We start from the raw sequence: 14,836 nt of genomic DNA on the forward strand, positions 1-14,836 counted from the left end.
AAGAAGGCAGAGTTTTAATAGCAACAAAGCAAGATATTAAAATTTCCCTCTGCCTTTGCTGAACTTCTGAAACCCTGTTGTCCAGCAATCAGATGTGGACGTCTACTGTGCTATTCCAGGAGGTCCCAGTAAATATGCTCCACCAGGAAGCCTGCCTTCCAATCAAGGTTAGCCGTGTCTAGCCAGTGTGCCACACAGACGAATGAACCACAGGCTTCCTGACGTACAGGGAGAAAATAAAGTTGAGAAAATACAGTAAAAATCAGAACCCAGGACACTTTCAATCAAGCTAGCCTGGAACTACAAATTTCTGATGGCTCTTCAACAACGGGTGCTCTGTTTAGCCTAGTTGAAGTGATGGCTATACAGTGCCCACTTCTGTACCTACACTGCCATGGCTCCAACTTAGGACTCTGTTGCCCCAACACAGACATCATGGTTTCCAGAGACCCAACACACACATCAGGAGTTGATGATGGTAAGGACAGGATGAGGGGGTGGAAGTGAGATAAAATAAAAAATAAACAGATTTGGCAGAAACTTGTGTAAGGGAGGACGGTGAGATGAGACATGATGTCTCAGCAGAGAAGCAACATCAGAGAGGAGAAGACATTCTGAGTTTTCCACGGCCACCTGCTCCCACCACCTCCTCAGGACGGCTGTTCTTGCTAAGTGCCATCACATAGAAAGCCAGTTCCTAATGCCAGCTTACCTTTTCAGTTCCTCTTGCTGTAACAGATTTTCATAATGTCCAGAAATGTGGTCTTTTTTCTGTAGCTAAGAGAAAGCCTGGAAAGAGAACTCTCTTCTGCTGAGCAGAAGACAGCGGACAAGCTGTGTGTGCAGGCCTGGTCGTGTCTGAGTGGGAACCAACCCCTCGTCCTCAAGGTTGAAGAGAAAAGGCAAATGGTAGTAAGCACGGGAAACTTCCTTAGGCCTCTTCTGAGGAGGCCTTTGATCTTGTCCTCTCCCTTCCTAGGTGTGACCACCCCTATCATTTTGCAAAAAGGTAGATTGAAAAGTGGTAGAAAAGATCACATCAGGTCTTCTCTCCTGATTACAGAGTACCTGGTGTTATACACGGACAGAGCCAACAGAAGGTGAATACACAACCTTGTTAGACAGAATTAGGAGTTTGTGGGGGGGTAGGTTTACCATCCTACGTTAACATATAAAATTTGTTATGAGATCTCACCAAGAAAATTAATGTCTGTTTTAAATCAGTTGGTAGCTAACAATCCTTCACTGATAGTCACAGAGAAGGAGCTAATGACATAAGCAAGATGGCAGACAAAACCACAAAGAAGAATGAACCCACGTAGCAGAGAAAGACTTCATTTTCAAAGTAGGTACCAATGACATTTTCTCCCAAGGGGGAGGAACACCCCATGAGAAGAGAAGATAGCTTTGCTGTGAGGGTCATGTAAAAAGAATATCACAGGAACAGGCACAATGCTACCAGCCAGGCCTGGGCATCCCACCTCAGCCCGAGAAGGCTGCAAAGAACCCTGACCTAGACTTGGGGGTACCAGGTAATTAACGTCACTCAGTGAGCACCTGGGCCTTGGTTAGCTCATTCCACCCCTCTGAGCTTCTCTTGCATCTCCATGAGGAGAATGATGTCTGATCAACTTTACAGGGCATTACATGGTCAAATCAATTTTTAGAGTTGTATTATTTGTTAAACACTATATGGCATTACATATAAGAAAAGTTGAGAGTATGAGGGAAAGACAACTTTAAAGATAGTCATAATGTAAAGAAACTGTCTAATTATATATAAAATGAAAAACCCAATTCAAAGGAGCTTAGGTTTTGCGCTTTTTTCCCCCCCTTGAAAGAGTAGAAGAAAAAGAACAGCCTCCTAAGAAAGGAGGCAGGAGGAAGGTCTGAGCATTTAGGCTGAGTACTTGCTACTTTTTAGAAAGCTTAGACCGATTGATGGAACCATCCAGTCCCCACCCAGTGAAGTACAAGGGAAGCATTCATACCTCAATCTGTTTGTGGTTGTAAGACTGGCCACCACCATGTTCAAAGGTGTCCAAATTCCTGCCCAAACGGTCACTTAGGCCCTTGAGCCTTGGGTTAATTTGTGGGTGGGAGACATGACCCTTCTGGTTAGTAGCACATTCAGAAAAAAAAAAAAAAAAGACAAAGCATTCTGTCAGACTCAGAAATAATACATAATTCTCAACCTAGCTACCGACCCACCAATGAGTGGGATGCCAACTGAGGCCTGCCCCTGGCTTATAGAAACTTGGTCATGGGATCTATCAGCAGTGTTGGTTTCTTACTTCTGCTTCTGAATGAAGAAAGTACCACAGGGCAGAGAGGAGGGGACGGAGCAGGTTTAGCTGCTGGGAGGTTCTGTTTAGATCCCCACCAGCTGCTGAGGGCCTAGAGTACTGCGAAAGGCGAAGGTTTGTGAGCAAGGTGGGCTTTTAGCCCCTGCTTTCTGTAAGGTTTCTAGCTGTCAGGAGCTTTTAGTGAGGAATATCTTCATGCATCCCATACAAGGCTCATGACAAAAACTTCTCAAGCAGAAGAAAGGTTTTTTACTGGCAGAATCTGAATGTGAAAATTCCAAGTAGCTTTTTTTTTGGTTTTTCGAGGTAGGGTCTCACTCTAGCCCAGGGTGACCTGGAATTCACTATGCAGTCTCAGGCTGGCCTCAAACTCACGGCGATCCTCCTACCTCTGCCTCCCGAGTGCTGGGATTAAAGGCGTGCGCCACCACACCCGGCAGCTGAGTAGCTTTTTAATAGTGCAGTAGTGGCATAGTTTTCACATCCAAGTCTTAGAGGCAGGCAACATAAAAAACAGGGTCTGGCCAGGTGATCTTCCCTGGATTTTGCAAGAAAAATCCAATGTAAATCCAGTAAAATTTAAGAGTAAAAATTATCTTTAATGAGCTTGCAAGTGCAGCAAAGTTAAATTTACCAGATATTTTCTAAGTATATTAAAACCAAGTACCTAATACCAATATTATTATTTTAATGATCTTTGCTTTTTAAATCATCTACACATATACTTGTTTGTAGACTCTATCTACCATTCCAATGGAGGTACTGGTAGGATTTAAAGACCACTCAGCCCTATGCTAACTCATTTTACTATGAAGACGATAAGGTACGAATAATTTGTCAGTCAATCTTCAAAATATGTTCTTCCCAAGTGAAGCTATACAGAGGAACCCAGATCCAGGACCTGGTCAGACACGAGGCCCAGACCTTCAGCCCTGGAAAGAATAGGAATGCATGTGGAGCAACATGTTTCTTTTACCAAACCTTCCCAGTGATTTGGGAATAATGACTTATCCTATGCTGCAGGGAGGAGCCATCCTCTGTCTGGATGCTAATCTGGGTGTAATGGAAGCACAGATGGACAGTTGGTAAGGAAAGGCTAACACATTCCATAACAACCAGCCATACAAACTGTGAACTATGAACCCACCTGACAGAAAATGCATAGTACCCAGTCATAATGTCACATTTTCTTTAGAAACCCTTGAAACTAGCCGTTTTCTCTTTTCTTTCCAGTATGGTAAGTATACAAGGTGTTAATCCTTCTGGGCTATGCTTAAAAAATTATTTAACATTCAGTCCATTATTTAGCATACAGCTGGCTCGCAGTTTTCCACTAAAGCCCTGGCTCCTCTCCCACAGTTTTTTTCTCCTCTGGCACTTACCTGGAGCTGTAAAGGGCTGAGTCCAGAAGCAGCAGCAGCTGCCATTGTTGATGGAATGAACTGTACGGGGTAGTTATCACCTGTCGGAAAGAACAATGCATGCAGGCTTAGACAATGTGCAGCGAGTCACAGCAGACAAGTACAAACGCGGCCCTGGCTCGTGGGCTTCGCCGCCCGCTCTAAGCCCAAACAGCTGCCGAAACAAAAGGCTTCACTGGGTGCAGACTTGCGCTGCCGCCTTGGAACTTTTGTTAACAGATAGCTGGTAGGCAAACTGGCAAAACATGAATGTAATGTGAAAAAAAAAATTAAATGTGCAAGTCAAGCATGTTCACTCCATTACAAATCTTGTAATACATCATTTTTTTAAGAGTAAAAAAAAAAAATATCTTAAAGCCAGGCTGACATGCAGTACACTGTGAAAACACGGGGCTTTTCTATTAGGACAACAAAGTTTTGGCTTCGGAGGTAGACCATGAAAGTCCAAAAAAAGTCTACCAGCGATTGACTGGCCATTTTAAAAGGTTAAAAAGTCACTTAAAAGTGTATCTTTAATATGATACGGTAAGTGTGGCTGGTCATCCCTGCCAGCACTCTGTGGCATGCCAAGCCCAGCAGCAGTGCTGCTGGGCTGTTTGGACTGTCCTCTGGGCTGTGCAAGTGGAGTCTGGGACAGAACTAAGCACACAGGTACTGATGGGCTTACTTCTCGTGATGACTCCACTAACTGTTAATCCACATGTCTACATCCTGCTAAGGCAAGCATGGCTTAGCAAAGACCCGGCTTTCACTGTGCCCTGCTTCAGACCCCAGCCCCGTCAAGGAGACTGAGCTGCTTTCTGTGACCAAAGAATTCAGGCTGTGGCCAGTGACCACAGAGCCAAGAGGGCAGGATGAGGGACATGTGGAAGTCAGTAGTTGTGGACAGACCACGCACCCGTGACTAGCGGAGCACCACTTTAGCTTCAGGGGAGGTGCTGCCTCTAGGCTCTATCTTAATAGGCTGCTCCTCCACACACTTTTGACATTTGTAATAATCATGCTGTTTTGCTTGAACTTTTCCTCAATGCACGCTGAATGTAATAATGAGAAGACCTTGTAGGAAGAGTCTGAGGAGTAGAAGTAGTCAAGTAGAAAGCAATCAAGCCTAATTTTTTTTTTTTTTTTTTGCATGGACACTAATACCTGGAGACTGCCTGGGGCCCCTGGCTCCTTGGAACCCATCCTGTTTGACACATGAAGTGGGACTCAGCTCCCGGTATCAATGCTAAGTTGCTTTCACTTTTAACAAATTGTTAGCTTCTAATCTACACAGTCTCTTTGCATCATATCCATAATACCTCATCAGACCATTGAGCACAGTGTGCCGGCCCACAGTCCAGTAACAATCGGCTCCTGATTGCATATGGAGCGCGGCTACAATGCACTCGCCAGCACCACATCGGGCCGGTCCCCTATGGAGTAATGTTCAAAATATCTGATCTTGTTTTTCCCCTTCCATGAGGTTGATTTGAGTTCGCAGTACTATATGAGCTTTTTAAAAAGATAACTAGGCAAAATTATTCTTATAGTAAATGACTGTCACTTTATGCTTAAATAATTCTACTGATCTTGATATTTGAGCTAAATTATCTGAAGAAAGAATATCCCAATCTAAGTCAAATAGCATTGTTTTGGTGAATATCTTATCAGGTTAAAAAAATCACAAAACGATGCTGAATTAATGATATTTCAAAAATAGAAAAAAAAAAAACCTGTTCTAGCCATCAGCATGGACTTCCTCCCCAAACATCTTAAAGCTGTGCTTTCTTTAAATGTCATGCATTATTCATACCAACTTGAAACCACAACCCCCTCCCTGTAAGTTTAATACCAGTTGCTTTATTTGTACTAAAACATTTTTCATGTCAAACATATTTTAAAAACTCAAACTCTAAAAGAATTCCCTGGGGCACTCCTCTTTTCATAGCTGCCATGCTTATGTGCCATGAAATAGCTGATTTTTATATGGTTGTAGGCTTGCCAGCTAACTTATCACTATCTCTACCACACCCTGTAGTCCTCCCCAGCTCACCTGCTGGCTACAAACAGCTTTCTTTCCACTGTTGACAAGCAGATTTTAAAAATATTTTTAACCTTTCTGCGGGTTTGAATCTGCATATCTGAACAGATCTTCAGAAAGCTATTTTTCCAGAACATATCATTGTGTCAGTGCTAAAATTGAAAACGAATGCATTAGAGCGACAGAGTGTGGCACGAAGAGGGGCTGGCGGGAGGGGCGGGGCAAAGGCGGATGCTTTCAGAGGGACAGGGACTTGAGGACTCCATGACTTCAGCCTTTGATAACAAAGTTGCTTGCTCCTTCCCATCCCCTCATTTTTATTTCCATGTAGCAGTTGATCAAGAAACATTCTCAGTGGCTGACTTGGCAAGGAATCAGTCAACATGTTGCAGCAATTTTTTCAAATGTGTCTCTGGATTTGGAATGCTTGCGTGAGGACCTATTCTTTTTAAATTTGTACAAAGGAAGAGGGAGCCTGTTAAGACAGGTTCACGTTGGGCACGCTTACAATCTGGCCCTTGCTACCACTAGTATGAGAAGACAACCCCCAAACACTAATTTGGGGGAGAATGCTCATTCTGTAAGTCCACCTTTCTGACTTTTGAGATATTCCAATTGGCTGCTTTTATCTTTTAACAGGATTGAAAGACTGTTGGGATTTTCCTTCATATTAGGTTCACTTATCAGAACAGGCAGCAACACTTCAGCGTCTATGCAGCAACACAGCAAGAGTACCACATGAAAGACAGCATGTTCTTACTCCTCAGAGAAACCAGAATGAAGCCAGAGTTCAGTAGCATTTAATTAATCACAAAGAAGGGAACATGTTCCAGGAACCTAGAACCCATTAGGTTTTGCCCAGAATATCCCTGGTTAGTGCACTGTATATACAGTTTGCTTTTTATAAAAATTCATAAAATACAAGTAGTAAAAAATATCCTGAGTAAAGTTTCATCCATCTACTTTCGTTCTTCAGAAAGATAAGGGACCTTGTGTTATTAGCTTCTGCTATCAATACAATGTAGAAGTCATTCAGAGAGGTTAGGAGACGAAAGAGGGCAAGGAAGAAGGTTAGGAAGGAGGAAGGAAAAGAGAGAGAGAAGGAGAAAGAGAGCAAATGACTGAGGGACACGACTCATAGACTCTTTAATGACTGCTCCCCAATGGGAATACAGCATCACATATCAAAGAATACAAACATGTCATACATAAACGACTGTGGTGATACCACAAGGCAACGAGTTGACAAACCTACAGACCTCATGTTCATGAGCTGTAGCCATTCTCTGATAGCATGGAAGTGCCTGACATAGCCACTGGTATGTTCATGGAAACGGTTATTGCTTGGCTGTACTCAGCATAGCAAAATAAAGGAGACCTCTCAAGTCTGAATTTAGCTTTATATAATACTACATTAAGTAATCAGGTAATATGTGCAATATTTAGAACTCCAAAAACTTTGAATTCTCTTAGATGACAAAAAATAGAAAGTATTATGGTATGTATTAATGAGATCATAACACTTATTTCTTCTGCAAAGCTTCTCTTTTCATCAAAGAACATCAATGATGGAATAATTCTCCATGTGCCTTCCTTCTTCCAAGATCACCAGTATTGTTTTGCCTTTAAAGAACCTAAGAGTCAAGGATGATCTTAATTCTGTCACTTACTTCACAGCTGCATCCAGACCTTTAGACAATCACTTGAGAATCATGAAAATTTTCATATTAACAATTAAATTAGTGTGTATGAATGGACAGATACGAAACTATGCCCATTACAAGAAGCAAACACAAAAGAGCACAAAGCTCATGTCTTAATAACAGTTCATCAGATGATAGAGCCTCAGTGTCTGAAAATAGACACAATCCAATAAGTCTTGTCATCCAGGTTAGTTTCCACAGGTATTTCTTTCTTTCTTTTTTTTTTTTTTGGTTTTTCAAGGTAGGGTCTCACTCTAGCCCAGGCTGACCTGGAATTCACTGTGGAGTCTCAGGGTGGCCTCGAACTCATAGTAATCCTCCTACCTCTGCCTCCCGAGTGCTGGGATTAAAGGCATGCGCCACCATGCCCGGCTTCCACAGGTATTTCTTATAACTGGACCTCAGCACTCTTGTTCCACACTGAGGCGCTACAGGCAGTCACTGCCTGGATGGATTACATTAGTGAGTCATCCAGTACTACGAACACACTTCTGCTTTGAAACATTCCAGACAATAGGAAAGGCTGGCCTTATTAATAGTCATCTGGAGAACCTCACACAGAAAATCACATTGTTTTCATAGCAAAAATCATATTTCTTGGAACTGGAGAGATGGCCTAGTAGTTAAGGCACTTGCCTGCAAAGCCAAAGGACCCAGGTTCAACTCCCCAGGACCTACATAAGCCAGATGCACAAGGAGGCACACATATCTGTAGTTCTTTTGCAGTGGCTGGAGGCCCTGACATGTCCATCTTTCTCGCTCTCTCTCTCTCTCTCTCTCTCTCTCTCTCTCTCTCCCTGACTATTTCTATCTCCCTCTCAAATAAACAAATAAAAATAAAATATTTTAGAAGATCATATTTCATTAAGATCATATCATCTAGACCATATACCCAAGAGTGTGAAATATCAAATCCAAGACCTTTAGTCTGCATTCTAGGATTATTTTCTAGATGAGAAAGCTTGGAAATGTTATTGACACTTGAATTTTAGTTCTTCCTATCCATTTAATAAGACAGAGAGGATATCACTAACCCTCACTGATCCCTTTGTCACTGATGAGATTACTTACACAAACAGTGGTTCTTTGGGCTGGAGAGATGGCTTAGTGATTAAGGCACTTGCATATAAAAGCTACAGACCCATGTTTAACTCCCCAGATCCCACACAAGCCAGACACACAAGGTGATGTAAGCATACAGTAACACATGCACACATGATGGCACATGCATCTGGAGTTTGATTACAGTGGCTGGATGCCCTGGCATACCAATTCTCTCTCTCTCTCTTTCTCTCTTTCTCTCTTTCTCTTTCTTTCTTTCTTTCTTTCTTTCTTTCTTTCTTTCTTTCTTTCTTTCTTTTCTCTCTCTCTCTCTCTCTCTCTCTCTCTCTCTCTCTCTCTCTCTCTCTCTCTCTCTCTCACACACACACACACACATATATAACAAAGGCGTGTCTATTAGGCTTGCCTAAAAAAAAATGGTGGTTGCTTAGCAAATAAGTGGTGTGAACAAAAGAAGCTTTAGGTAACAACTGAAACCACTCTATGCCAGCCAATTAGATAACTTAAAGGAAACAGAAAACACAAAAATTACCTAACTACTCAAATTCAAATAGAAAATCTCAACTATAGGAAACAGAAATTGAACTAGTAATCAGAACTTCCAAGAGAGAGAAGCCTAGAAAGTACTGCTTCACCAGAATTTTGTCAAACACTTAAAGATGAATTAACATTGATCCTTCTTAATTCTTTCAAAAACAGGTAAGTCCTTTTTATGTTCCATACAGCTCCAAAGGCATTGATGATAGCTTAATATATACACAAAAGGAAAAGAATAAAGACCAATTTATTTTATGAATATAAATGTAATATTCTCATCAAAACATTAGCAAATCAAATTCAGTGACATATTAAAATTATTTTTCACCACAGGAAGCTGGTTCAATGTAAGCAAATCAGTGTAACACATCATATTAATGTAACAAAGGGAACAACATATGATTATTTAAAATCAGAACAGAAAAGACATTAGAAAAAATAATCCTATACCTTTCCATGATATTGCTCAGAAAACTATGTATAGGAGAAAATTTCTCAGTGTGACCAAACATTAATAACAACCAGCTAACATCAAAAACACTGCTGAAAATCTTAACCATTTACTCCTAGACCAAGAACAAAACATGATGGACCCTTTCACTGCTGTGCTTCAATGTAGTACTAGAAGATCTAGCCAGTTCTATTAGACAAGAAAAACAAATAAAATGGATTCATACTGGTAAGAAAAGTACAAAGTGTTTCTACTTGTAGCCATTACAATCATATATATTTCACTAATATCCACAAGAAAGACATTAGAGCTGATAAACAAATTCAGAAAAATTTCAGGACATATCACAAAAACCCAGATACAGATCTGGAATAAATGACCCAAAGTAAAAATTCAACTTAAAATACTGTCTAAAGGAATTAAATGCCCAAGAATAAATCTAGTCAAGGAAGCAAAAGACTTATAACCTTGAAACCTAAAAAACAATTGCTTAAATAAATAAGGAAGATGTAAAATTACCTAAATGTTCATCAATTGATAAATACATTAGTAATAAGGGGAAGATGCACACATACAATGGGATAGTTTTTAGGTATAAAAATTATGGAAGCATGTCATTTGAGACAATGTGCAAGGAATAATGTGCAATATGCAAGAAAGATAAATACTGCATGGTTTTACTCATATGAGAAAATGCAAAAATGTCAACCTTATAGAAATTGAGTGTAGACTAGTGGTTACCAGAGGCTAGGGAAGCGTGTGGGAGAAGGGAATCTGACTGATAGGTACTGACTGCGTTACAGTGAGTAAAAGTAAGGTCTACTGTACCATATTGTGACTAGAGATCATGTTAATATAGTATTATATATTTCAAAAATGAAGAAAGGCTTTTGAATGTTTTCACCGAAAAGGAATGATAAGTGTTTGAGGAGTCTGGTATCTTTATCTTGATTGGAACATCATATAAGCTATGAATGCATCAAAATACCATGAGGGACAACATAAATATGTACATATGTAAAATCGTGATGTAAAAATTTAAGTTTTCATAAAGGAATTAAGGAAGACAAATGAGTGGAGGAAGGCATCTATAAGTTCATGACTAAGGAGACTTATGAAGATGTCACTACTACTTAATTAGCTCTGCAGAGTCAATGCAATCGCCATCAAAGTGAAAGGGAGTACACCTCAGGGCAGGGTGGGAGGTGTGCCTGTCAAGACTCAACCCAATGTTCACCTCCCCCCTCAGCACATGCAAGTGACCCAAACTCCTAATAGTTGAAGTCTTATGAATTTGCAATTTCTCTACTAACAGCTTAATCTTTTGTGGTGGCTCGAGTATGAAATGTTCCCCACAGCCTCATGGGATTGTGATTAGCCTGATACTTAGTCCCCATCTGGTGGAGCCCTGGGTGGTGGAGCCTTGTCTGACAAGGTATGTCACTGGGGGAGGGTCTTGAGGTTTATTAGTCCAGCCCCACCACGTGTTCAGGGCACATTCTTTCTTGCTGCTTCCGCCCTGCTAATCAGAAGATGTGATGACCAACTATCTGTTTCTGCTATGCCTTCTCTGTCATGGTGAAACTTTCACTCAAAACTGTAAACTGAAATACACCCTTTCCTTCCATGTGCTGCTTCTGGTTGGGTGTTTTGCCCCAATAACAAGAAGCTAACTACTGCAGGATGTATGCTTTTAATTTATTTTAAACATTTTTTATATATAATACAGTGCAGACTAGCCAAAATATTCAGGAATTTAGAGTTCTAATTAAATTCTGTGTCATGACTTGGAGGCTCCCAGAAAATTCCTTACTTATAATATCAAGCAGCCTTTCTCATGATTAAGAATATCCATACAAATCCAAAGCCACTGACCTGCCTTCCTCCACCAAAGTAACCATTTCATTATACCTTGTTTGCTAAAAATAGGTAGTCCTGCACAGCCCTGTTCCCTCTCTTCATTCTCTCAGCTGCATGGTGTAGGCTTGTGAATCCCACTTCCGAATGCTGTCGTTAATGGTCTAAATTAACCAAGCATAGCTATCCCCGTGGAAAACAATGCCTTTATTTTCACAAAATTGAGCAACATAGCTATAAGATGTCTAAGAGCATCAGAAAATAAGACCCACACCTGACTGCAAAATGTGAAGAACTGTAACTGCACAAGCACTCTACCGAACAGCCATCTGTTCATGCAATGTGGGGCACACACCTTTAATCCCAGCACTCGGGAGGCAGAGGTAGAAGGATTGCTGTGAGTTTGAGGCCACCCTGACACTCCATAGTGAATTCCAGGTCAGCTTGGGCTAGAGTGAGACCCTACCTCGAAAAACCAAAAAAAAAAAAAAAACAAGTTCCCTAGACTGGAACAAGGGTTGCCGCTGAGGTTCAGGAGGAAACAATGGATTTGGCTTATATCAATGCTGCAAGGGAAGTCAACACAAAGAAACGACCAGACAATTGACTGATGTAATGCTTGACAGAACACTTTTTTTTCTCCCAAAATATGCTCCTATCCTTAATGTACAGACCAAGTTTACAGGTAACCTTAACTTGCTGTGAGGATTCTGTCCTAGGAAATTGAATTTTTAACAATTTAAATTTTAAATGGAATAATGTTTCACTCCTGTATCCAAAATCCTCCTGGAAATACAGTTCAATATCCCTTACCCAGAATTCTGGGGCCAAACATGCCTCAGATTTTCAGGTTTCTCAGATTTGGAAATATTTGCATAGACTTTACTGATTGAGGGTCCCTCATCTGAAAGAATCAAACCCAAAATGCTTCAAAACCTAAAACTTTTTGAGTATCACCTTGACACATAAAGAGCTTCTGAGTTTTTATTGTTGTTGTTATTTTCAATTTGAGATAGTCAAATTGGACTCATTTGTATCTGAAGATTTTAGTCAGTCTATAAATTATCCAACCCCTTAATATGTCTGTTTCTTGATTCATTTGAGTTTTGCCAAAGACATCATTTTCTAGCAGAGGAGTTCACTACCAAATGCAAAAGACAAATCAATGAACCAAGCAATTAAAATAAATGTTAAGGGCTGGAGAGATGGCTTAGCAGTTAAGCGCTTGCCTGTGAAGCCTAAGGACCCCGGTTTGAGGCTTGGTTCCCCAGGTCCCCCATTAGCCAGATGCACAAGGGGGCACACGCGTCTGGAGTTCGTTTGCAGAGGCTGGAAGCCCTGGTGCACCCACTCTCTCTCTCTCCCTCTATCTGTCTTTCTCTCTGTGTCTGTCGCTCTCAAATAAATAAATAAATAAATAAAAATACTTTAAAAATAAATAAATAAATAAATGTTAAAATTCACTAGTTTGGGGCTGGAGAAATGGCTTAGCAATTAAAGTGCTTACCTACAAAGCCAAAAGGCTCATTCCCCAGGACCCACATAAGACAGATACACAAGGTGTCACATGCCTCTGGAGTTTGTTTGCAGTGGCTGGAGACCCTTGTGTGCCCATTCTCTCTCTTTTTCTTTTTTTGTTTGTTTGTTTTTTGGTTTTTGAGGTAGGATCTCACTGTAGCCCAGGCTGACCTGGAATTCACTATGGAGTCTCAGGGTGGCCTTGAACTCACAGCAATCCTCCTACCTTTGCCTCCCGAGTGCTGGGATTAAAGGCGTGCACCACCACGCCCGGCTTTCTCTCTTTTTCTTTTTCTCCCTCTCTTTCTCTCTCTTTCTCTGTGCCTCTTTCCCTCTCTGTCTCTCAAAATAAATAAAAATAAATAAAATACTTAAAAAAAACTCACTATGGGCTGGAGAGATGGTTTAGTGGTTAAGCACTTGCCTGTGAAGCCTAAGGACCCAGGTTCAAGGCTCAATTCCCAAGGACCCAGAATAACCAGATGCACAAGGGAGCGCACACATCTGGAGTTTGTTTTCAGTGGCTGGAAGCCCTGGCATGCCCATTTCTCCCTCTCTCTCTCTTCCTCTTTCTCTCTCTGTCAAATAAATAAATTAATTAAAATTAAAAAAAAACTCACTAGTATTGTTTTTATTCTGCATTGAGTAAGCATCTTTAGAGGTGTTTATGTTTTACTGTGTGAGCATGTTAACATGCCTTTGTCCATGTTATAAGTCAATGCACAAAGAAACTGCCACACTTGGATTGTTGCACTCTGATTTGGTGGTTAATATAATCAGGTTAATGTATTTAAAATAACTTGACACAGAAATTATTAATGAGGAGAACAAGGTCACTACTTCTGAGCTGAGGTCACTTATAAAGATTGCACAAATGAAATTAAGGTTGACTTCTATTTACTTGACTATCTTCTTACATTGGATTCCTGTGGCAACATTTCTTTAAACATTTAAAGCCATGTTTACAAGGAGGCTCTGAAAGAAGCTTCAAACCATTATGCCCCTAATTGAATTCCCCAGGAGTCCAGTAAACTCAGAGGAATAAAGAAAAAAGAAAAGTCATAACATTGGCTCAACCATCTCAAAGCACATTTCACTACAAGGTTATGAGACTTGCTTTTTTTTTTTTTTTTTGAGGTTGAAAGATGAATGAAAAATATTACTTAAAGCTTCATTATTTAGACTAAATTCAAAAAAGAATTGACCTATTAGTGGCAAGCTGATTAAGTCAGCACAATTTTAACTTTGTTTTATCTAAGAGAAATCTGACAAGAAAACAATGATAGCGTTTTACACTGTGTGCGCTGCTTTCCCATGGTAGCAAAGCTTTCTGCAGAAAGGGAAGGCCTTTAAGCAAAGAAGCTGTCCACAGGGAAGGTAGGAGAGCCCTGGCAAAGAGAGAACAGCACCAAGGAGAACAGCGTCTCACCTGTGAGCTCACATGAACACAGAAAGAAAAGCAAAACATAAGCAAGCAATTCACTCATCACTATACCCTTTCTTCCCAATTCTAATTTGACTTTAATACAAGCTTTGATGATCTGTTAATCCACAGTTCTCTCATCTGCTCCTGGGTTTGTGGTGTCTACTAAGCAAAAACATGTGGGTTTCTGCATTTCTCCAAGAATGTGCCATGGCCCCTTACCTGGCTTGTACGTTAGTCCAGGGGGGAAGAGGAATCCCTGCTGGGCCGCAGCCGCTGCTGCCAGGGTCCGCTGGTCATGTGGGAAAATTGGGATCATGAGCGGAGGCATATGCCCCTGAACCTGCTAAACAGAAGAGAGCCTGTGATCAGACAGAGAGCAAACATGGACCAACATATATTTGTTTTCACTCCTGAAGGTATGCTGATGCCTACACAGTACCCACCTCTAACCTCATCCCAGACCCCAGGCTGAAGAAATTCAGTCAGCATCCCTTCTCTTAAATGCCATCAGCATACCCTTGGAGTCTTTTCA

General features: G+C 40.9%; 1 protein-coding gene across 24 annotated transcripts in view; it reads right to left on the reverse strand.

The window, feature by feature from the left end:
- The window catches only part of Sox6 (SRY-box transcription factor 6), a 610,295-nt gene that overhangs the window by 107,337 nt on the left and 488,122 nt on the right, over positions 1–14,836 (reverse strand). For 14 of the 24 annotated variants that reach the window (XM_045144830.1, XM_045144812.1, XM_045144810.1 and 11 more), the window contains 3 exons: positions 14,524–14,647; positions 3,689–3,768; positions 1,992–2,114 (listed from right to left, as the gene is read on the reverse strand). In XM_045144830.1, the coding sequence (XP_045000765.1) occupies positions 1,992–2,114; positions 3,689–3,768; positions 14,524–14,647 (327 nt within the window). The remainder of the gene's footprint in view (positions 1–1,991; positions 2,115–3,688; positions 3,769–14,523; positions 14,648–14,836) is intronic. The other 10 variants (XM_045144834.1, XM_045144833.1, XM_045144818.1 and 7 more) reach the window with 3 other exon arrangements.

Source organism: Jaculus jaculus, chromosome 3 (assembly GCF_020740685.1).
Source record: "Jaculus jaculus isolate mJacJac1 chromosome 3, mJacJac1.mat.Y.cur, whole genome shotgun sequence".
In the NCBI taxonomy this organism is placed as follows: domain Eukaryota; kingdom Metazoa; phylum Chordata; class Mammalia; order Rodentia; family Dipodidae; genus Jaculus; species Jaculus jaculus.